The sequence below is a fragment of the Squalius cephalus genome (assembly GCF_949319135.1).
Source record: "Squalius cephalus genome assembly, chromosome: 24".
NCBI lineage: Eukaryota > Metazoa > Chordata > Actinopteri > Cypriniformes > Leuciscidae > Squalius > Squalius cephalus.
Genome location: NC_137145.1, coordinates 22,962,772 through 22,987,733, shown reverse-complemented (window position 1 = coordinate 22,987,733; position 24,962 = coordinate 22,962,772). Strand labels below are relative to the sequence as shown.

At 37.5% G+C, this 24,962-nt stretch overlaps 2 protein-coding genes across 5 annotated transcripts; both read left to right on the top strand.

Moving 5' to 3' along the window:
* Window positions 1–1,265: 1,265 nt before the first annotated feature.
* lin54 (lin-54 DREAM MuvB core complex component) lies at window positions 1,266–21,410 on the top strand. 4 transcript variants are annotated; one of them, XM_079861872.1, is made up of 14 exons: window positions 1,266–1,452; window positions 5,761–6,469; window positions 7,955–8,072; window positions 8,169–8,302; window positions 8,440–8,595; window positions 8,733–8,940; window positions 10,229–10,299; window positions 10,422–10,619; window positions 10,703–10,794; window positions 10,894–10,965; window positions 12,391–12,493; window positions 12,697–12,834; window positions 12,944–13,146; window positions 18,089–21,410. In XM_079861872.1, the coding sequence occupies exons 2-14, from the start codon at window positions 5,786–5,788 to the stop codon at window positions 18,285–18,287; spliced, it is 2,376 nt and encodes a 791-aa protein (XP_079717998.1). In that variant the 5' UTR covers window positions 1,266–1,452; window positions 5,761–5,785; the 3' UTR covers window positions 18,288–21,410. The 4 variants fall into 4 exon arrangements, with proteins under 4 accessions (XP_079717998.1, XP_079717996.1, XP_079717997.1 ...); XM_079861870.1 differs by having other exon boundaries at window positions 8,169–8,320; XM_079861871.1 differs by lacking the exon at window positions 1,266–1,452 and adding an exon at window positions 2,116–2,651 and having other exon boundaries at window positions 8,169–8,320.
* A 1,573-nt stretch (window positions 21,411–22,983) lies between these two features.
* On the top strand, window positions 22,984–24,947 carry inip (ints3 and nabp interacting protein). The gene is made up of 4 exons (XM_079861891.1): window positions 22,984–23,197; window positions 23,498–23,594; window positions 23,753–23,843; window positions 23,936–24,947. The coding sequence occupies exons 1-4, from the start codon at window positions 23,173–23,175 to the stop codon at window positions 24,032–24,034; spliced, it is 312 nt and encodes a 103-aa protein (XP_079718017.1). The 5' UTR covers window positions 22,984–23,172; the 3' UTR covers window positions 24,035–24,947.
* The last annotated feature ends 15 nt before the right edge of the window (window positions 24,948–24,962 follow it).

The window sequence follows — 24,962 nt, the reverse complement described above, 5'->3', positions numbered from 1 at the left end:
TTTCTTTACTTTTCACTTTTTGTTGTTTAAATTTGTTGATCAGATTTAAATTTCATGTAAATTCCAAGTTTCAAGTTTTTCTTTTAACCTCTGCCTTTACCAGCCAGACTCTCCGCCAACCCAAGGACACCAATAGATTCCCCAATAATGCTTTCATTAATACTTTATAGTAACAGAATTATTTAAATCTAATTCTAAAATCTGAAATCTAAAACTTTATTATCGTACAGTGATGACACCATTGCATTTCATAATTATGCTAGCAATAAAGTACAAAAAAAAAATCGACCACGCATTTCAAAATGACTGCTCTTCAGTGCCAGACATCGCATCATCACTCTCTCGAGCACTGGACTTCCGCTCTGTCATATTCAGTCTGCAACACTTACTAAATTATACACTATAAACCATATAGTCCAACCCATTTCACATCTATGAAGTCTGCAGAGAAGGGAAACTGCAGCAGACACAATAGAATAGAATAGAATAGAATAGAATAGAATAGAATGTAACATAATATAATATAATATAATGTAATAGTTAGATTTAGTGAATTCATAACTATAAGTAAACAGTCTAAATGTTATGGCAACAACATATACTATATTTTTATTTACGGTACACAAATATAATACAATATAATAATATTTTATAACAATGAAATCAAATAAATGTTAATAGATATGAAATTAGGCACTTTCTGATAATTTGTCATTGCCACTGTTTTTAAAATATGATACAAATGGCTACATCAATATTTCTGTTGCACTCTTTGTCCTTACACACATTATATTGTTTACGCTATTTATTACTTTATGAATACGCTACATTGTAAGTGGGTTAATATCTTGCTATGGCACGTTAACTGGGCTTTTTGTATAATTTACTCGAACATTAGCACTGCTTTTTTATTCAGAATTAAAATAAACATAAACATACTAATTTTTTACCACAATCCGTTCAACTTTTTAAAATGTATTTTATTGTTATTGAACAAAGATCACAGAGGAATACATATATATCACACAAAAGACAGGATAAGAATCTCGAGGTAGAGCAAGGCAATAAAGTACATTTTCAAACAAGATACAGTAAACAGAGATAGCCTACTAAAATTAATTCATAAAACATTTAAATTAATATAAATGAAACATACAATACATAAATAAGAATACATAACATGAAACTAAAAACAATCCATTCGACTGTGTGCGCGCAGCACGGCCGGAAGTTGTGGCGTGACGTCATTTGTTGTTTCCTCTGGAGGCGTGGCTTGATTATGGGATGTTAGAGGTGAAATGGCGCTCGGCGCGGTATTTTAAACAATCGTCTTCGTCTGAGAGCGGATGATCGACACGATGCAGCAGCGCGTTGGATGTAGCAGCGCGTGATCGAGCGGAGCGCGCGGCGGATTCCAGAAGAGCGTCGCGACACTCATCACCTCGAGCAAGTGTAAGACGCGCTTTGAGCTCGGCTGGGGTTCGCGAGGGGCGCGAGGATATGATCGCGGCTAGTTGAGTTAGCCGCGCTGCTAACAGTGCAGTGTCAGCTGATGCCCGTCCGCGTCACACACACACACACACAGCTGGGATCGCTGGTCAATGCCTGCTGGGCTTCTGAGTCATCAATCAAATATAGCCAAAGGTTACCGCACGCGTCGAGGCGTTGCAGGAGTTAATAGTGGCTAACGTTAACTGGTTAGCAGTTGAGGCTACTAAACCTGACAGTGAGTGACAGCGAGCCGCTGACCCGACGCGCCTGTCTGCCGTACATCTACATACATGTAGTCACAGGCTCACTATATTATTAGCACTATGTATATATATATATATATATATATATAGTGGCAGAGTGACCTGTTATAAACCGTGCAACAGTATTATGGTTATAAAAGTTTATTCAAATTTCATTTACTTTACAGTTTTCTATGCTCTCTGTTTTATATACATCTCTTTGCCATTAAGACTTAGAGAGTAAGTTAGTTTAGTGGCTTTTGTTTGTGTGCGGAACTCTTTTATTTCACACAGTTTTTGTACTTATTCCTTTTAATCAAAATCATAACAGTGACAGTTTTAGGTTTCTGTACTCGTGTGTATGTCTTTCGTTTTCTCTGTCCGGGTGAATGACAGCTTGAGTCTCCGTTCATGTTTACTGTATGAAAGACATGCTATGATAACTAGTATCTGGTGAGGCTGTCATTCGGACAAACACTTTTATTGCTCCAGTGAAGAACAAGCTCGAACCGAATAATGACAGATTAATAGTTATAATTGTCAAATCGAGTATTGCGAGCGTCACTTGTCTATACTTCGCCCCTCTGTAACGTTACTCTAACTATGACAGAACAATACATCAAGTTGTTGTTTTCTTCTTCTCCTGTTTCTCGTTTCCGAACTGATGACGAGATGAAAATGGCGGATCTTTCGAAATCCTGCCCGGCCTGAAATAGACCCTCAGCGCGTGTTAAACTCTCTCCAACAGGGCTCAAATCAAGAGGAAAGCACCCCGGTCTACAGTAACTCTCGCGCTGCGCTCCGTGTACTGTAAATATCGACATTTCCATGGCAACAGGATAGACAGTAAAGCGGCCGCGTCGAATATCAACAAACTCCAGCTGACGCGAGCTGGGTCTCACTGAAGTCTCTGCCGAGGTAACGCATTACACGCGGAGTGTTATTGTCAGGCATGTACACAGGCCTGCTGTTGTTTCCCTCTGTTTAAAACTGCTGTATGTTGCGTTTAGCGATTAAAAGCGTGCATATAAGTGTTTTATTGTGTCTCTTAAGCACATAACTGCTGTCGTTATTAGCAGATTGTCCGTTTTATTGCTAGTTAATGTCCGCTGTGAGTGACTGCTGCTTTTAACATATAACGTTAGCTCTTGTGCTAGTTAGCCACATAGCAGCTGTGCATAAACCGCTCGTCTGCACTGCGAGCGACGCGATCAACGCCGTCACCGGTGGCGACTGTAGAGGGATTGGAATGGGAGCGGTCGCGTCGCGTCGTCTTGTGTCCGGCGTTGAGTAAACACGGGGGTTTGAATGGCCCGCCAGCTGACTGCAGAATATATCAGACTATTAGTGCTGATGTGATTGATACGATGAGACCTGAAGTGCTGCAGTCTTTCTGTGAGGATATTGTGATGTAATGCCATGTAAAATTTCGCCATATGTAAATTAACAAAGTTGGTCATTGTTGTTTCCGGTACGGTACTTTCAGATTTCATAAATGCTGTCTAGACATGTTGGCTGAAGTGGTTATGTTTATTAATACATACACACAGGCCTGGAATTCACTGGGGGGAACATTAGTCGGGACGATTTTTTTTTATTACATATCTTTTTTTTTTTCTTTTTTTTTTTTACGTTTAGTGATTTTTTTTCAGATGTATTTAAATATAAAATCATCTATGATAGCATGAAACATATTTCCTTCAAACAATGCTTTCTTCAGTATCAAGACAGGCACATGAAAGGTCAATGAGCAGCAGTTATGAATTGTGTGTGTGTGTGTGGCACAAACTCTCCATTCAACAGAATCTCTGCTTGGAGATAATTACCTGTTTGATTTTGGCCAAATTAAAGATCTACATAGTGTAGGAATCTGCATAGGCACACTTTTTTTTGGTGCATGCCGAATTTAACTGGTCACACAAACCCTTTAAAAACCTTTGTCCTCCGGTTAAAGAAATGTTTTGGATGTCGACCTCTCAGTTTAGTGCTTTGAAAATCAATAGTTGTGAATCCAGTTTTATAGGAAAGGGAAGTTAATGTGCATACTAAAAGTCATAACATTTTAGATAATAATGTACCTAGATATTCAAAAACATTGACTTATCCCTTTTCTTAAACAGTGGTTAAAAGGGTTAAAATGTGATGTTTATCATTTTATAAAACTTTGTTTTGTGAATGTTACCATTGACATGTTTGTTAAAAAAACACATTTCTACTTAAACATGTCGTTCTGTTCTAATATAATTCTCTGAAATAATTTCAACTGCTGATTCTTTTTCCCCCAGAATTGAAAGAGTAGACTATAATGAGCTGATCTCCCACTACTTCTCACAACCTGTTTCATCACACGAAGTTGTGATGCTCTTTTGTTTTTTTACTCTGTGAACATTTTGCAAATTGAGAGAAATTCTAATTTAAAAAAAGTCTATAAAAGCCTATTTACAAAAATATATTTAATCAATTTTAATGAATTTGTATTATTTAAACAAATGTGTGAATGATTGATTCAATGACTCACTCATAAAGACTTCACTTGTTTCATTACTGGATGAATCAGTGATTATTAACGAATCTCTTGAATTAATGATTCAGTGACGGATACATTTAAGTCACTTGTCGCCACCTACTGGTGTAAACGATGTAATGATACAAAAAATTTTTTTTTTGAAGCATCAAGTTACTTTCAAAAGGTGATTTACTCTATTTTGATCACTAGACATCAGTGTTTATATCTGAACTATAAACTTTTTTCCCAGTACTTCTGTGATAATTTGAATTACTGTAACACAGAAATAATTATACTGTGTGGTTGAAAAGCTTTTTCATACCTATACATGACAACTTCTGAATGCAGATCTTAATGTTCGCTGTGAAATCGTACTTGTCAAAGGTTTAATAGTCTTAATATTAATAGTTCTGTGTAGTCATGGACATTTCTGTAGTGCATTTTTTTTATTTTTCCCAACTCTAAAATCTATAGATCTTGATTTTTTTGTAAAGGGAAACTTGCTTGAAAGTCATAATGTTCAATTTGTGCTAAACCTTATCAGTCACTTTTTTAAAATTCTCTTTTTTAATGAATCCATCAAATGGTTCACAATTTTCTGAATGATTCTGTTATTAGCTATGTTTCCATCCAAAGTTGTGAATTTAACTTATGTGCAGAATTGGAATATTGCATAAAACATTTGCGCTTGCAAAAGCAGCGTTTCCAGTGAGTCGAAGAGAACAAAATCATCACTAACTGATAAACTGATGCTAAATATCACTTAAAAAATGGAAGTTGCTGCAGTGGGAGAAGCAACTGTATATAATACAGAGCGCTCCGATGAAACGCAATAAAGTTATCTTGCTTTCGGAGGCGAAACGCAGTCGTGTAGAACATTTCTGGTAAATTATACCGAACCACTTTGACGACAGACTTTGCTCAGGCATTTCAGAGTGACCAAAACAGCATTTCAGATGCTGTGCAACGGGATCGGTCGGCTGGTTGGTTCCGTCGTCGTCGTCACGTGACCTTTTCTGAAGCGCATCGAGTTACTTATTCGGTAAATGTTTTTCTATCGTAGTTTATGTGCACGTTTTCTTATCGGATAAATGTATCCGACTCAATTGAGCGTATTTCTCTTTTTTTTGTGTGCATTTTTAGAATTTATGTGGATTTTGGCATTTACATCCAGCATTTTATTTATGCGTTATCCCAAAATGCGCATAAAAATAGGTGACGCGACACCTATATACATGCATACACAAAATAATTATACACAGTACACACACGTATAATGTAAACACAAACTTTTATTTTGGATGTGATTAATCGTTTCACAGCCCTACACCAGTGTGATCTCCAACAAAATGTAGTCGTACCTGCAGGAAAAAAAGGTCTCAAAATGTGTCCGTTTGGTCGCAGTCTGGAAGCCTTTGCTTGCTGTACACTTTATACTTTATCAGTGATTTATTCTCTTGCTTATGGATGTTTTTTTATACATTTAAGAATTGTGCTTTTTTTTTTCTTCTTTTTTTCTAGTGTGTTTAGAGTATCTTTGTGCACAATGGATGTGGTGTCACCTGAGCTCAACAGCCTCCTGCCTGATGAGATCATGGACACGGAAGCGATCGCGATGGAAGAGGACCTTCCTGCCGAGCACCTCGCTCCTCCTCCTCCTCAACCTGAACCAGAGCCAGCGCAGGTTCCTATGGAAACAGAGGTGCCTGAAATCGTCAGCCTGTGTCCAGCCACCACGTCTATGCAGATGACCTCCACCTCCACTAATGCTCAGTGTAGCACCAGCACGGGAACTCAACTCCTCCTCGCCTCCTCCGGCCTCATGGCTGTCACCACCACAACCCCTGCCAAAACCACCAGTCCTGCATCAGCTCAAAACCTCCCCAAAATCTCCAGCGTTACTGTCCCAGCCAACCACCAGCTCATCATCAATAAAGTGGCCAGCTCCCCCGCTGCGGATGGCAAGCCTCCAGGCGCTGCTGTGCTCAAGCCGGAGGGGCAGAAACTCCTGGTTGCTGGTCTCAGTAAAACAGGGCAGCCCATTATGTTGGCTCTGCCCCACACTTGGAACAAGCCCGCCACTACCCAGGGCACCGGGGATGGCAAGGCCCAGGCGACGCAGATCAAGATGGTGACGGCAGTGGGGAAGCCTGTGATCGCTGTGAGCTCAGCCAGTCAGCTGATGGGCTCCTCCACGACACTGCAGGCCCAGCAGCTGAAGACCCTTCAGGTGGGTGTTTATCAACCTCTCGTGTTACACTGAGGAGGCAGACGTTACATAACTAAAGGCGGCAGGCCACGCTGTGTTGGGTGGGTGTGAAATTACCTTTTTATATTGAGACCCTAAAGAGAACTTTAATTTCAAGGTTCTTTATTTTTGCCTCAGTTTCTTTCTTTTTTTTCGTGGGAGTTATACGTATATATTACATGTAACAACGAGGTGTTAACTAATAAACTGTAGCCTCTGCAGCGGACTGGTTGTTAGTGAAAACGTTGGTTACACTTTATTTTAAGGTCCGTGTTACAGTGTAATTATACATTTACTAACTAATAATTAACTACTTGTACTTACTATAAGGTTAGGGTGTGATTTTAGGGTTAGTTGCATGTGATTATGCATCATTTATAGTTATTACTACAGTAACTATAAGGACACTGTATAACATTCTGGTAACACTTTTTTACACTTTCAAGCATTGAAAAAACCTTCAAATTTGTAAAATATATTTTGCTTATGAATGCCACTTTTATTACTATATTTTTAAAATTGATTATTGTTTTTTATAATATAATATTTATTTATAGTAGTCATATTTGTATTACTCTATTTTTACATGAGCTATTGTTATAGTATAATTATTTAAAGCCATATATTAGTTTTTGTGCTATTGTTTGTGGTCATTTATTTTTAAAATCTTCAAGTTAAATGTATTTTAAAATGAGCTACTATGATCTTTAGTATAATAATTTCATATTTCTTTTACAAATAATAGTCGTATTTGTAAAAAATGCCTTTTTTAATATTGATTTTTTTAAAAATCATTAATTATTATTTTTTATTGTTAATTATTATATATAATATTTTTATTAGTCATATTTAAAAAAAACTTTTTTCTGTAAGGACATGCTTTTTTATTTTACTGTATTTTTATAAATGAGCTATTATTATTTTTAAGATTATATAGTAATTTCTAAATTTTATAAATGCAAGAAAAATGCAATTGTAATGCTGTATTTAAATCAGTGTTATTGCTATTATTTATTAAAAAACAAATGAATACTCAATTCAGTTAAATGCATGTTAAATATCCTTAATAATAAGTAAAGTTTGATTAACTCTTACAATATTGTTAAACGGATAGTTGACCCAAAAATGAAAATTCATTGTCGTCATCATTGACTCACCCTGAAGTTGTTCCAAACCTGAATGAGTCTCTTTGTTCTGTTGAACACAAAAGAAGATATGAAGTTGACTGAAGCCATTGATTTCTATAGTATATATATATTTTTTTTTTTTTCCTTTCCTGGAAGTCAATGGCTACCGATAGGTTTTTTTTTTTTTTTTTTTTTTTTTTTTTTTTTTTTTTGGTCAACTATCCCTTTAATATGAATTTAAGAAGCTTAATGATGAAAGTACAATCTTGTTTCCTGTTCAGTGTCACAGTCTATCAAAAGCAACTAAAATAATCACCACGTGTCGTGTTTCTCCTCACAGATCACAAAGAAACCACCAGTATCTACGGCTGGACCAATGATAACAAAGCTCATCATCACAAAGGCCCTGAACAGTAAAGCACTGACCAGCCCAGCTTCAGTGTCTCCTGTAGTGACTGGTAATCTTCTGTCTGTATTTATAACATGAGCAAAAGTGCAGTTGTTTTATCAGCACGATTGTCAAATCTATTTCAATCCTCCTCTTTTGCCAACAGGGCGAGTTCTTACCCAGAGTACCCCTGTGACACCTCCACGCACCATTTCCATTGGCGAGGCCATCAGCACTGTGACGCAGAACACGTCTGGTAACAGCAAAGTCGCCATCTCGCCTCTCAAGTCTCCCAGCAAGGTCTTGAATCTTTCAAATGTAAAAACTTGCATCGCAGTTACATTTACCTGTCTTTGTGGTGCCAGATTTTTCTCTGTAATGGCCACACTCTTGTTTCTGATGTCACCCTCTTCCTCATGTTTCTCCTCTGTCTGTAGTTGACTGTGGTTTCGGTGGCCAGTCAGTCTCCAAACTCACCCCAGAAGTCTGTGACACTGCCGCTCAATGTGGCTCTAGGTCAGCAAATCCTCACGGTTCAACAGTCTGCCACCACTTCTCCAGCTAAAGCAGGAACCAGCCAGTCCACCGCACAGGTACGCCCATCTAGAGTCCTCAAAAAACCAAACCAGTCTGCTGTCCTGTCTAATATAGATTTTAACAAAGCCTGTGTGACATTGTAATTTAGTGTACAACAATACAAAACAATGTTTTTATCTGTTTTCATGTACAGGCTGCAAAGCCAATGCAGACAGTTACAGTGGGAGGGATGGGAACATCCCAGTTTAAGACCATCATCCCCCTCACCACACCTCCCAACGTGCAGCAGATCCAGGTGCCGGGCAGTCGCTTCCATTACGTGCGGCTGGTAACGGCCACCACCGGCAGCGGCACGGCACAGACGGGCGCCAGCATCAACACCAACCCCTCCATACAACCCGGTCAGTGCGTCATGTGCAGGGATGGGGGAACCAAAGAACTGAACAAATCCGGTTTCTCTTTATGATTCTGTTTTCATATAAGAATTATTTACTACTTTTATGGAATAAGTCATTGGAAAAAATGCAATTCCATTGCCAAATAGGGCTGGGTGATAAATCGATGTATAGTTCTGAGTCATTTTTTTATATGAACCTAAATCAGGTGCATGTCACTAAAAATCTGCATGCAAGTCTGCGTGTCTCTGTGTGAATGGGCGGTGCTATATGAGGACGTGAACTTAATTTCCTGAGCTGTTCTGTTCACTTCACCAGCTTTTCATTTGATAGAAGCGTATAATACATTTATATCAATATATCAAGCTTATTATATCATAGAATAGCATACAGCCAAGATGTTTATTCATCCATTTTAATTTGTGATATACAAGTTTTATTGTCACACCTTATTTGATTTGCAATTTAACTATCAATTTGTTGTAAATTAATTGTTATATTTTACATTTGTAAAATATTGATTACGTTACTTAATTATTATAAATGTATAAAACTTTGATCAATTTGAATTTTTATAAATATAAAAAAATTATCACCTTTTTTTTTTTTTAGAAGTGGCGAGTGGCATAAATGCAATTCAACAATTGGCCTTAATTGTATGTTAAAGGGGACCTATATAGCAAAATTCAAAAATGGACATTTACAACAAACTTCAGATACATTCAGGGGACAACTGAGACTTATATTGCGTCTTGTAAAAAGGGGCACAATAGCCTTTAAATAAAAAAACTAAAAAGTAGTAATGTTTCATTTATTTTTATGAAATAGTCAAAATGCATCATGTGTAGTACACTATGAATATGAACGTTGAGCGTATCAGTAACTTTAAGTCTCACGGTTACTTGTAGCTGTTAGTTTCTCTAATGTTCAGGAACTGGACTACACTGATCACACTATTTTTGTTTTATTCAATAAATAAATGGGCTCGTTGGAGTCATTCTGTCAGCGGACTACATTGTTTTGTGATATAGATTCGATTCAGTTTTTTTATTTTTTTATTAAACCAATTGTTTGTTTTTTTGTACCCCTGTGACTGTCTTTCATAATACTCCGTTAAATATTGTTTTAGGCAGTGGTCCTTCAATATGCTGCTGTCTTGCCATGCGATATTGTTTTTATAGTGGGTGCACTGCAGCGATCCATTTAAGAATGATTTTAATGCTATGATTGTTTATGAATATGGGAATTTAAGAAAATCTAATAACATTTAGTTACTTTTGTCTTGTTTGCAAAGCCAAGTCTGTGATGATGAACGCTGCGGTACGGATGTCTGTACCCATCGTCTCGGCACAGACCGTCAAACAGGTACACAGTGAAGCAGTTCTGCACACAATGACACCATTCTTATGGATGGCCGTGCAGCTTTTGCTCTGGTTTCTGTATGGTGTTAATAATCTGGAACATTTATATATATTGTTTGTGCACAGGTTGTACCCAAACCCTTGACGTCAGCAGCTCAGGTGGTGACCACCAGTCAGACCCCCCAGCGTCTCATCATGCCAGCCACACATCTGCCACAGATCCAGCCCAACCTCACCAACCTGCCGCCGGGCACTGTGCTCGCCCCCGCCCACGGCTCTGGGAACATGGGCTACGCTGTGTTGCCGGCCCCATACGTTACACAGGTCCGTATGTCACTCCTGGGGCAGGACGGATGAGTTTGGTTGTTTGTATTAGTTGGACTCTCTCACCTTGCTTGTTCCCATAGATCCCCCAGCCTGCGTTTGTGACTTTGACCAGCAGCTCCACCTTCTCAACAGCCACTCCCATACAGACTCAAGCCAGGCTTTCACTCAACGGGTGAGCCGAGCGCCACATGCCTCGCTGTTACATGTAAATCAGTTGCATCAAAAGATTTCATTAACCCTCAGGTTACATTCTGCATGTGCTTTATTACAGTTTATCAACATCAGAAGCAACCTCAAGGCCGAGAAAACCCTGCAACTGCACACGGTCGCAGTGTCTGAAATTGTATGTTCCCCAGCATTTGTTTACTTTCTCTGAAAATTGCCCATAAAAGGTGGTAATCTGTGTGAGCTGCTACGTTTGGCAAGCGCTTTCGTAGTTTCCAAATCCAATTGTGTGATTTTACAACAACTTCCTTCCTTTTAACAAACCTGTAATTCAGTTCTTATACTGTCAAATTCACCAGCAAGGACTGTTAATTCTGACAGACAGGAAGGGGATTATCAGAGGTGCCAATATAATTTTACATTTCTGTCAAGCAGTTTCAATATTGACATGAATTTTTTTTCAAGCTTTGCCTGTAGCATTTCATGTACTACCATTCAAAAGTTTGGGGTCAGTAAGATTATTATTTATTTTATTTTTTTAAGAAATTAATACTTTTATTAAGCAATGATACATTTAATTGATCTAAAGTGGCAGTAAAGACATTTATAATATTACAAAATATATATTTTTTAAATTAGTTATTTTTTATTGATGAATCTTGAAAAAATGCATCATGGTTTCCACAAATATGAAGCTTGCACAACATTGATAATAATCAGAAATGTTTCTTGATCATTAAATCATCATATTAGAATGATTCCTGAAGGATCATGTGACACTGAAGACTGAAGTAATGATGCTGAAAATTCAGCTTTGATCACTGGAATAAATTACATTTTACAATATATACACTTAGAAAACGTCAATTATAAATTAATCATATTTCACAATTAGAGATTCACCGATGTACCGGCCGATTTAACAAACCGATAGGATATTATGTAACTGCCTGGAGGCACTGAGTTGTAAAATATCTTTCTATTTATTAAATAAATATGTAATGTTCTATAAGTCAAATATGTTAATGTTAAGAAATATTTGACAGCAAAAGAACCTCAGAAATTCTGAGTTTTTTTTGCTGTCAAATATTTCTTAACATTAACATATTTGACTTATAGAAGGTTGACATGTCTTTGTATTAATTTGTGCCTCTCTTATAATGTTGGCCTGTTGAATGTTTAATGGATCCAATCCATGTTTAAAGAAATTAATTGATGAGCAATAAACCTTAATGCATGTGTTTTTTAACTTTGCTGATTTAAAACATGATCAAAACAGTAATCTGTAACGACAATTAAAACAGTAATTTTAATGAAAATATAACTGCAAATAAGTGAGCAATAACAAATATCAGTATCGGCCAATAGTTGTTTGTTAAAATCGGTATTGGCTAAAATAATTCCTGTAGGTGCTTCCCTATTCACAATATTTCTGTTTGTACTGTATTTTTGATCAAAGCAATGCAGGCTTGTTGAAAAGAGACTTTACCGTTCCCAAACTTTTGAACTGTAGTGTAACTCTTGGGCAGGTTTTTTATTTATTTATTTTTTTATGAGTTGTATTTTGCATAAACTCAAGAGTTCAATGTCTCTCGTCTCACAGGTATTGTGATTGCTTTGCCAATGGGGAGTTCTGTAATAACTGTAACTGCGTGAACTGCTTCAACAACCTTGATCATGAGAGTGAAAGACTGAAGGCCATCAAGGTAATGAATTACTGCATTCCTATTGATCGACATTGGCTTTTTTTCACTCGTCATTCTTTTCCATCTGCCTACAAACACTTCAAAGCAATAGCACATCATTGCCCTTGACGTCTTGTTTGTCTCACTGATCAGGACAGTTTTGCTGTAATGCTTTGAAGTGCATAGGTATCAAGTGAAGTAAGAAGTAATGTGTTTTTTCCCAGGCGTGTTTAGACAGAAACCCTGTGGCTTTCAAACCCAAGATTGGTAAAGGCAAACAAGGAGAGTCGGACAGGAGACACAGCAAAGGATGCAATTGTAAGAAATCTGGCTGTCTGAAAAACTACTGCGAGTGTTATGAGGTGAGTGTTTTCATGGGTCAAAGGGTAGTGGTGCCCAAGCTCTTGTGGCATATAGAAGACATGGTTCGTTTTCAGTTGTTTATATCACTCTGATGTCCATTCGCATTAGGCAAAGATCATGTGTTCGTCCATCTGCAAATGTATGGGCTGCAAGAACTTTGAGGAGAGTCCTGAGAGGAAGACGCTGATGCACCTGGCCGACGCTGCAGAGGTGCGGGTCCAGCAGCAAACCGCAGCCAAAACCAAACTGTCCTCACAGATCTCAGATCTGCTCACTAGAACCACACCAGCCCTCACCAGTGGAGGCGGGAAGTAAGTCTTTCCTTTAAAGGCACAATATGTATGATTTTTGGATTAAGATATCCAAAAACCACTAGAACATTTTTATATATTTTGTTGACTTGTGTTCTTACACTATCCCAAATGTTTCCAACAATGTTTAAATCCAGAGAAATCAGTAATGGCCCATGTTTTTGCGTTTCCTGTTAATGATGTTAAATCCGCTTTAACCTCGGTTTCCAGTTGTACTTCAGTAGAAACCATAAAAAAACACCAAAGATGCTTTAATATTTTATGTTTTATTAGACAGGTGAGCAACTGTTTGGATACCTTTATCGGATTAGTCTTATTGTTTGAATCTCTTGTTTTCTTGATTTACAGCAAGAAACTTGTTTGTGCCTTGTTTGAGTCAACACCATTTTGTCAAGTGTAAACTCATAAAATCAGAAAGAACTTTATTTGTAGAAACCTTTAGCCTGGCTAACGTCAGACCTCTTTCTCTTTGAGACGTGGTCTGGAAACCATATGTTCATTTTCTCGTATTTGAGGCGTGGTTTACGAATGCCCAGAGCCGTTTATTGGGCGCTACAAATGTCTATCAAATGCGCCTGTACGTAGCTCATAGCCAATCGTTTCAATTATACCAGATGACGTATGTAGAGCGACAGATATTCAACGAAGAAGACGACGATGGGTCAGAGATTTATGTGTACACCAGAGTCCTGCACGGGTCCGATTTTGTAAATCCGCACCCGCCCCGTTTTCCAACAGCAGCACTAATTAAAATCTGCACCGACCCGCTTAAAATAGAACCGACACCCGACCCCCAGCCGAAATAAAATCAGTTTAGACTATCACATTATAGACACACTTACAAAAATGTTTATTGCCAGGTCATACAGAAGTTATTATTACACGACAATTAACACAAGGACAACTTCAGCCTAAGCTGTCAACAGGCCGATACATGAAGAACATGGCGCTAACGTTACCACAAAACTGAGTAGCCTTATCACATTTTACCAATCGAACAGACGCGGCTACAACACTATATGCCACGCAATTTCGTCTAGCCTACATCTGACAATTTTGGGTTCAAACACGCCCTGCACACCACACATACTTAACAGTATTAAATTAGAAAAATACCGTTCGATAGCCGTTGATACAGAGTAATTACTTAATTAGGTACTTAGTAATAGATGTTGTAATAACATGTAACAAAATGTACTTAACATGTAACTAAGTTATGGAACAGCCTGTACTTACAGATTGTAATTACACACATGTAATAGGCAGCTACTGTTACACATGTGTAACAAGCCGAGTTGGATAAGGTTTATAGATACACATGAAGTACACTTAAGTACATTCTTGATACACTTTATTTTACGTAGCTCATCTCTGTGTAATATTATGTAATTACAATGTAATTAGGAAACTACTGCATGCATTTAAGCTGCAAACTAGTAAGTTAAATCAAACTAAGGCAGAGATGGATAAGGTATGTATACACAAAGTACACTTAAGTACATTCTTGATACACTTTATTTTACGTAGCTTATACCTGTGTAATATTTTGTAATTGCAATGTAATTAGGAAGCTAATGCATGTATTTAAGCTATGAACTAGTGGGTTAATTCAGATGGATAACATATGTAGATACACAGGAAGTGCACTTAAGTACAATCTTGATACACTTTATTTTATGTTACATACAAGTAATGCTACAGAACATACACATTTACCATGTGTAACTGCAGACCTTAGTAGCCTAACATATTTAAGTACTTGTTGTTACATTGTGTTATACTAAGTACTTTCTTACATAATTACAGTGTACCAAGTCCGCTTGTTACACATGTGTAACAGTAGCTGCCTATTACATGTGCGTAATTACAATCTGTAAGTATAGGCTGTTCCATAACTTAGTTATGAAGTTACAAAGTCTATTACTAAGTAATTAATTAAGTAATTACTCTGTATCAAGGGCACCGTAAAATAAAGTGTTAACAACTACTTTGTTACCACAGTTTCTGCGTGCTTCCTCAGGGATGTAGTTCCACATATGCGGCTATCCAACACGAAAATGTTTGCAGCAAAGCCTTTCACAATATTTTCTTCAGATAACTCCAAATTTCTCCCACACACTGGACTTGATTTTTGATGACGTATTGTCGACAACTTTACAATCTCCACTAGCTATTCTTTTCTTCAACTCCTCAGCATCCATCTCGACGACTGCAAGCAGATCGCGCGCGCGGTTATGATGAATTTTTAAAAGTGAAAGTAGCCTAGGTAACGTTATAGATCCTGGGAGGGTGTGGCGCGTCAGCACAAATAAACTGATGTGGATTTTAAATTATTTTATCAACTTGAAATACAGGCATATTTTTGTAGATGTGTTCCTAAAAATATGCATATATTTTTACGTCTGTCATGTTGGATCCATAGATAAACAAACTGCTTCGGTGTGTCGCATAGACTTCGTCATCGTCTTGCTGCTCCCACCCCGTTCTGTGATTGGTTTCCTATTTGAGGGGAAAATCTAGTCCATGGTATCCAGGCTGCCTAGCAGCGTGAATAAAATCGCGCTGCGCTCAAGGCAGCATGGGGAAACCCAGTCTAAGAAACCGTAATACAGCATTTTCTCCACCGTACAATGTTTTAAAATGAATTGCATGCCATTTAGCAACACAAGTCATCCAGCTTTTATTAATATGATATTGTAATATCGATCTAGCTTACTGCAATGTGCAACAAGTGTCTAATAGCAGTCACAGAGTGAAAGCACAGATAGTTAAAATAACTTTCAACACACTCAAACAAACATATTTTTATTATGATTGTTTTGACCAAGTAAAACAGCGTTGCGTTACCCCACGATTTTAATTCGACAGATAAAGTGACGTATATGAGTAATAATTCAGCACTCGTGGCTGTTTCACTGGCTGAAATAAAACAATGTGAATTTAACTGATCAAATGTAATTGTAACAAAGTTCAGGGAAGGAGGCAGACGTTTAACGTAACTTTAATCCTAAAATAAACTTAAAGGATTAGTTAACGTCAGAATTAAAATTTCCAGATAATTTACTCACCCCCACGTCATCTAAGATATTCATGTCTTTCTTCAGTTGAAAAGAAATTAAAAGAAAAGGCGTGACCTTTCAACGTGATTACGTAATGCGTGGCGCATCGCAGTGCTAGTGCAAGACGAGCATTTGTGGTTAAAAAGTATATAAATGTGTGGTGTTGTTTTTTATAAATGACCGATCGTTTGTCCAGATAAGACCCTTATTCCTCGGCTGGGATCGTGTAGAGCCTTTGAAGCTGCATTGAAACTGCAATTTGAACGTTGGACCCCATTGAAGTCACTATATGGAGAAAAATCCTGGAATGTTTTCCTCAAAAAACAATTTCCTTTCGATTGAAGAAATTAAGACATGAATATCTTGGATGATGTGGGTGATGAGTAAATTATCAGGAATTTTTAATTCTGAAGTGAACTAATCCTTTTAAACAACAAAACGAAAGGAGGGCAGCAGCCGACTGCTCCATTAAAGAATAATAAAAGCTCTGGAGCCCATGGGACTCGAGACCGGTGTCGCGCAGGTGTCTGTCTCTCATTAGCATTCGATCCACCGGCCTCGTTCCGCTCTCTCGGCTCTCGGCCCCGCCCTGCTTCATACCACAGTAACGTTAATAAAACTTTAATACATTAGCTCATCCATAAACATGATTTCAGCCTTGAGAATCCCACAGCCACCTAACAATGGCCAATGAACCACTAGAACACCTTAGCAACTCCCTAGTCGCTTCAAAAAGTTATAAAGAGATCGTAAACTCATCCGAATTGAGTGGTTTAGTCCAAATTTTCTGAAGAGACTCGATCACTTCATATGATGAACAGATTTAATTTAGGCTTTTATTTACATACAAACATTCATCAACTCATACATCAGTAGCTCAAACATGTTCGCTTGACATGCAAGAACCAATGAGGTTCATTCTCGTGTTACGCAGCACGTTTGAGCTTCCTCAAGAGCCAATGAGGTTCATTCTCGTGTTACGCAGCACGTTTGAGCTTCAGCAAGAACCAATGAGGTTCATTCTAGTGTTACGCAGCACGTTTGAGCTTCAGCGAGAACCAATGAGGTTCATTCTCGTGTTACGCAGCACGTTTGAGCTTCCTCAAGAGCCAATGAGGTTCATTCTCGTGTTACGCAGCACGTTTGAGCTTCAGCAAGAACCAATGAGGTTCATTCTCGTGTTACGCAGCACGTTTGAGCTTCAGCAAGAGCCAATGATGTTCATTCTCGTGTTACGCAGCACGTTTGAGCTTCAGCAAGAGCCAATGAGGTTCATTCTCGTGTTACGCAGCACGTTTGAGCTTCAGCAAGAGCCAATGAGGTTCATTCTTGCGCGTCAAGCTGGTTCGGTTGAGCTTCTGTTTATGTCCGCTGATGAATGTTTATATGTGAATAAAAGCCTAAATTCAATCTGTTCATCATTCAATCGAGTCTCTTCAGAAAATTTTAGACTAAACCGCACAATTCATATGGGTTAGTTTTCTGAAGTCTATGAATTTTATGAAGCGTCAGTGTCAGTTGCTTAGCTGTCTATGGAGGGACAGAAAGCTCTCAGATTTCAATAAAAATAGGTTAATATCCAGGTTTGAAACAACATGAGGGTGAGTAAATGACCGCATTTCATTTCTGGGTGAACAATCCCTTTGACAACCACTCCACTAACATCTAGAAAGATTCATCACTCCCTCAGCTGTTGTGTTAGAAACCCTCGTGCAGCAGCATTTATTAGTTTTTGGTTATTTACTAAAAACATAGAAATAACATTGTAATCTAGCAGCTGTCTAGAATGCGCATGGAACACTTAAACAACACCCTTTGTGTTATTTTAGTGTTATAAAATGGTCTTCCTGTTATGACTCAAATGTTAATGAATTTCTCTCTAGGTTGCCGTACACATTTGTAACAAAGGAAGTGGCGGAGGTGACGTGTGACTGTTTGCTGGAGCAGGCGGAGCAGGCGGAGCTGGCCAACCAGCCTCAGGCCATGGCAGAGCGCCTCATCCTGGAGGAGTTTGGGCGCTGCCTCAGGAGAATCATCAGTTTTGCTGGCAAAGCCAAGACGGACTGCCCCATCAACTGCTAGACCCGGTCCTGGCAAAGCCATGACTGAGAGCCCTTCATCCCGCCCGCTTGGGTCCCACGGCCCAGTGCACTGCCCAACCCAGAGTGGTGGACCACTGAGGGCACTTCTGCCCGCCCCTCATATGGACTCACGGGGCCTTCTAATGCAGAGAGACCAAGCAGAACTTCCCATTGGCCTCTGACACAACAGATGTAATGTGTGTCCGTTGAGCCGGAGGACACACTATATTCAGTAGGAGGACTACAGTACTTGATTGTAGCCCCTGCAAGTGGACTTGCACTGTTTGCTTTCCTGGAAGGGGATTTATTTTAGAACAATCGATAACATTTTAAGGTAGTTTTGTTTTTGTTTGGCAGCGTTTTCCACTTTTAAACGTGTAATCATGCTATTTGTTTGTCTTTTAAAACTGGATTTTCATATTACCATTCACTGTCGTCAGAACGCCCTTTTTTCTTTCTTTCTGCTAATAACCTCGGGATACGCCCGGACCTTCCCTGCACATGTCATTAGCCGTCTGATCATGACTTGTATACAGTAAGTAGCCTGTACTGTAGCTTCATTATATTTATTTGCTTGCAGCCGAGTTTGTTCCTTGAGCAGAATCGGGTTCGTCTTCACCGTTCCTTCTGTTCTCCAAGAATACACGCGTTCAGCCGGGAGGCCGTACTTCATCCCGGACCGGACAAGCCTGAAGCAGAGCATGAAGCGGTACAGAGATATCCTGTACTCCCAAAAGTGCTTACAGCCAATATATATCGGACAGGATTAGATTGAAATCTTTACTAATGGAAAAAACAATCAGCTAAATAATATTCAGTCTTAAAGCTTGTTTGAACATGCTTCTCCACTTCAGTTTACAGGGGAATTAAGACTCTCCTGAATGATTGTGGGAATTGTTTTCTCTAGGTTTGTTTTTTTGCCAATTGATAGTTGATGAGCTCTGTCAGGGTTTAATTAAATCAAACCAGTTTGCATACATATAGTCGCTGAAATGCTTTATGAAGAACATGTCCAGTCTATTTTATTACATCCCAAAATAAAATTAATATTTCTTAATGAAAATTAAGCATAATTCAGGTCCTATTAAGTTTTGTTTGTTTGTTTGTTTTTGCATTTTCACATTATATTCATTATTTTAATGCACCCCCCCCCCCCAAATTAGCATTATGTATAAAATGAGAAAAATCTGATTCTCATTAGTGTAATTATAATTTGTTTTAAATAAGCTTAAAGTACAGTTTAATTGTTTTTTGTTTTTTTACTTTTTAGTAATGCAAGATTATTTTACAGTAATGTTAATTAAAATGAGTTTTTTGTTTGCAAACCATTTTTATAAACAATATATGAGTGTATGATAAAAGGAAATTCTTATTCTCGTTACTGTAGTTCTGACAATTGCTTGGATTAAAATGATTGTATTAGTTTACAGATTTCTTTTTAGTAGCATGAAATTATTTTACAGTAATGAAAAATATCTAAAATAACAATTACAAATAATGATGCTCATTATTACTGTAATTGCAATTACTTTGATTTATTTTATGAAGTACAGATTTCTTTTTCATTTTAGTAGCATAAAATTACTTTACAGTAACAAGAATCAAAATTATATATATATATATATATATTCTTTATGGCCCTAAAAATGGGAATATGTATATAATCCCATTACAAAAAAAAGTACCTTTTTTATCTTTTGATTTTGGGGTGAAATATGATGTGCACATGTTCTCTTTGTGTTTCATTCATAATGTGGTCTGTTAATTGCTATATCTTTTTGAAGGCAAGGAACAGAAACTCAAGGTTGATCAGCAAACCTGAAGCTTGTGTAGGTTTGGTTTAGGCCGTGATTTGTTTGGCACAGGTGTTTAATACAGACTTCCATGCGTAATTCTTCATTCAGTGCCTTCTCACAAAACTGCTCCAACCATTCCTCCCCGTCCTTCGTTGAAGTGTTGCTTTCTTAAACGCATTACCCTTGATGAATAATGAAACATCTGCTGTGTGTAATCTGCCATAACTAGTTTTTAATCTGCTTTTACTCAGTTTTATTTGTAATACCAGACAGCTATGAACAAACATAGTAATCATATCTTGGCCAGACTCAAATAGGCTTCTTGAATGCAACTTTTATTTTATCACTAAACAGACCATCGAACTGTCATGAAGCCGTTTGATTCTGTAACGTGTTTTAGCTGAAGGTTTCTGATCTGATCCATGCATTTCACAGCACATGTATTTATATTTCACTGCTAAACAGCTGCTTCAGTGCAAGCGGTTTAATAAAAGTGTTGAATAGGGCGAACCGCTTATACACCTTATGCCTTAATAACCACCTCTCAGGGCTTTTTATGTGAATATCTGTGCGTTTATGTAGATGCATGACTTCAAGCGATTTAATAAGCTCTGCTAAACCACTCCTGAATCACATTATTGCATTAAAATCTTTCAACAGCTGTATTGGATATGGCGTCTTTGATCTTACTAATAATGCATATGCCCACAGTATATTTGTTAACCGTTCTGCTGGCATTGCGAAGTCTTAAAGGGTTCCTCACCTGTGCCATCCAAAACTGTCATCTTTCCAGTTTCAGTTGTTTGAAGGACATCCTTGTTTGTGGATTTTATGGTGATAAACATTATATCATATTCTAGACCCTTTCCTCCACTATATTTCTGACAGATGCAAATGATTTTCAGGTTGTACTTTTGTCAAAAAAGATGATGAACAATGGGCTCACTGTATCTTTGTATGTAGCCAGTTAATGTTATCTTGTATATAAATGTAAATGAACGTTAGTGCTCCTTTTTACCTTTCTGAAAATTGCCATGTTTTTTTTCTTTTCTTTTTTCATAAAGTAAACCCTTCACTAATGTGTAAATGTTTTCCTGTTTGATTTCCATATGGTGAGATGCATAAAGGCAGGTGTTGTAGTGTTTGAGTTTTGCTACAATTCTAATCTTTTCTGTTTGTCCTTTCTTTTCTGTTTAACATCTGTCTATCCACATGATTATAACACTGTGTATCAGTCAGGATTAAAATCCCTCTGAAGATATATTAGAAAGTTTATTTTCAGTGCATTGTTATACTCACTAAAAGACTGATTAACACTTAAAATAATAATAGGCAAAAATAAGTTAAAATCAATTTAATTTCAATAAAATATTTTCAAAATAATGCATAATTCATATTTGCATCAGAAAATGATACATTTTTAATATTTATTATTTAACATTATTATTTGCATTTGCTGTGAAGTTTCTGATAATATTCATATTCCTTTGAGTTATTTTGTTCTTACATTTACAATGTATACTAACTCTTAAAATGAAGCATTTAAAGTCGTCATGAAGCAGAAGTTCTTTCCGGTTGTGGCGTATTGAGTGAAACGGCTTCTCCAACAAGAATACATTTAGGGCGGAAGTTAATTGTGTTGATTGGATGGTTGTGGTTTGCTATTGGTGGATCTCATGTGAGTGACAGGTTGCTCCGCCCTCTCGCCAGTGAACACGTCATCAGAGAAGAGACGCTGCGAGAGGGAGGGGAAGTTATTTTGATTAAAGATTATGAGAACACATTCATTAAAAAATAATATAATGATGCGCACAGATAAATAATTTATAATAAATACTGCAGTAGGCCCATCCCATAGAAATAAGTCTGATTTCATAATAAATAAATTATGATTTCATGGTGACTTTAACCCTTTCATGCATGAATTATGATAACCTCAGGATTTTTTTCCATTGTATTTTTATTGCTCTCAGGGCAGCAATAGTACAGCAAAATTGTGTGTATTTAACAAACTAATCAACAACATGGTATAAAATCATGTGAAAACTATAAAATATATACAAAATATATAAATGCAAAATATTGCAAAGGTAACTGAACTTCATACAAATTGCACTTCGCGTATCTTTGATATCAGAACATGAGGACGTGATTCCATCAGAGATCTCTACAGCCTGTCAAGGTACAACTGTGGAAACCCGACCCAGAGTGTGTCAATTTACCCTTACTAGCTGATAATTCAGATTATGTTCAAGATGGACACGTCTAACAGCTCTCCTCTGAGAAAACCTAGCTATCAGGTGTTTTCAATCTCATATGAAATAAGCAGTGTTGCACTACACTATCAGATTACTTGTTTTGATGTTACGAGTAAAGTAATGCATTACAAGTAACGTGCATTACGTAATCAGATTACTTTATGATCTAACAAGTAATGCATTACAACAAGTAACGTGCATTACGTAATCAGATTACTTTCTGATCTAACAAGTAATGCATTACAACAAGTAACGTGCATTACGTAATCAGATTACTTTTTGATGTTAGGAGTAATGCATTACAAGTCACATATTATGTAATCACATTACTTTTTTGATGTCGGTACAGGATGATGCACCAGGGTACAATGTAGAGGTTGATGTGCAACTTTGCCATCAAAACCCATGCAAATGCAAGAAAATGCTTTTTTAATAGCTGTCCTTTGTAGTGCCCTCAATGCATTAAATAATTAAGAAGGAAAGAGACCATAATTTAATTTCTTAAGTTTTTATGTAATAGGAAGTAGCATATGCTCTGAAATTTCCATTATAGACGTAGTTCGCATTTATATTTACCTACATTTACAATGTAAATAAAGCGTTTAAACCCACCCTGTGGTTCACACGTGCAGTTGCTCCGATCCTCCAGAAGGCGCTGTTCACACTGAAACAGTAGCGACGCGATGAGGAGCTCTTACCGAAGAAGACAAGAGAGCTGCTTTATTTACCAGAGGAGACCATGCATCCGTTTTAGATTCTATTTATTGATTTGACTCAGTATTTTAGAAGTTGTTTATTCTGTTTATTATTTAGATATAGAGCTCATGTGGAAATGGCCGCAAATCCGCCCGGACAAGGTAACTGTTGCTGTATATCAGTTGTCATAAACAGCTGTACTGTCATTTCAGATATTAAGCTCGGTGGATGTGATATATACTGTACTCTTTAAATCGTTTTCAAAGTAACTCACTAAATACAACAAAGTTAAGTTATACAGTGCGATGAGGCCTATCAAACATTTAAAAAAAATAATTAGTCGTTTTGTCACAATCACACAGTTATTATACAAGATTGGCTTCAAATAGGCCTACAGAATTTAAAATGTGTTTGCTTGCTTTAAATGAACAATTATATATCTGTAAATTTGTTCTCAATAGGATTTCAAAACAAAAACAGGGTTGCTATTCTAGCTGAGCTGGATAAGGAGAAGAAACGCCTGATCCAGAGTCAGTCTATGAATAATCCAGGAGCCAGGTACTGTTTAAAAAACATAAATCACTGTAAAAATACTTCATTTGTATTTTGTATTTTCTTCTAAAGAATCCTGCTGTTAAGTCAGTACCTTTCTTGTAAGATTGTCAATAATCTTTTTTTTTTTTCCATAACTTATGCAATATAATGTGTTTTCCCAGCATTCCACTGTCTAGACCAGCAGTAAATAAGGAGTTCAGGGATCAGGCCGAACAGCAGCACATTGCAGCACAGCAGAAAGCAGCTTTACAGGTATACCGTAAGCTTCATGTTTAGAGCTTCAATATTTATTTATTATTGATAATGTCCCATCAGATGAGTATTTTTCTCTGGTTTGGTTTCAGCACGCACATGCACACTCGTCAGGCTTCTTCATCACTCAGGATTCCTCCTTTGGTAACCTTATACTGCCTGTGTTACCAAGACTCGACCCGGAGTCTTGATCACTTTTGATGCTACTCTGACATGGACTTGCTAGATGACATAAATTTTTCATGAATTTTTTTAGTTTTTTTTGGTGGTCTATTTTTTTATGATTTTACATAAAATGGAGAAAAGTGAACCACTACTGTGTTGTCATTTTTAATAATGTGATATATTTACGATGATAGGATGTCCTACCTGCCTTTCAACATATGTATTTCTATACCTCTGCACAGACATCACACGTCATCTGCGCGTTCAGTAAAGTAACCCAGAGTTGTAGACGCACAGTAACCGAGCGCCGAAATGAACAGCAGCCGCCTTTTACTATTTCTCCTGAACCAAAACAACAAGCTTATGCTGCGTTCACGCCATTTCATAACTGTAATTACGAGACGGCAACCCGAGCTGTTCACATCCTCAGACACAGATTTATGCATTTCTATGTCAACACTATCAATGCCGAAATAAATCTACAGCAGTCAGTTGTTACAACTAGAGCTCTGTAAGATGTCTACATTATATTATTATAATGTTATGTGCTTTGAGACATGAGGTAATTTAACGCTGCCTCATCTCGTGACGCTATGCTAGCTAGCTTGCTACTGCTAGCCTTTCTGAAATTGCCTACCCTACCTTTAAAGTACTTTCTTCCCTATTGTCATGTATATCAGAGAGAAACAGCTTCTCAAACAAGAACAAATGTTGGGCGGGGCTTGATCTTGTCCATGGGGAAATGATTGGATGGTTGTGGTTTGCTATTCGAACTATGGGAGTGACAGATTGCTCCTCCCTCACGCCAATAAACGAGAAGATGTCACTGCAAGAGGAAGGAGAACTTATTTTGATTCAAGATTATGGGGCACATGAGTAAAAAAAAAAATGGATGTGCATGGATAAATAATTTATAATAAATACTGCAATATTCCATATAAAACAAGAATTGTC

Excerpts from the sequence above, each read along its gene's own strand:
- inip (XM_079861891.1), top strand. The coding sequence starts at position 23,173 with ATGGCCGCAAATCCGCCCGGACAAG. Across the intron at positions 23,595-23,752 it reads ATGAATAATCCAGGAGCCAG|CATTCCACTGTCTAGACCAG; the intron begins GTACTGTTTAAA and ends GTGTTTTCCCAG. Across the intron at positions 23,844-23,935 it reads AGCAGAAAGCAGCTTTACAG|CACGCACATGCACACTCGTC; the intron begins GTATACCGTAAG and ends GTTTGGTTTCAG.
- lin54 (XM_079861870.1), top strand. The coding sequence starts at position 5,786 with ATGGATGTGGTGTCACCTGAGCTCAACAGCCTCCTGCCTGATGAGATC. Across the intron at positions 8,596-8,732 it reads CCAGCCAGTCCACCGCACAG|GCTGCAAAGCCAATGCAGAC; the intron begins GTACGCCCATCT and ends TTTCATGTACAG. Across the intron at positions 10,795-10,893 it reads GCCAGGCTTTCACTCAACGG|TTTATCAACATCAGAAGCAA; the intron begins GTGAGCCGAGCG and ends GCTTTATTACAG.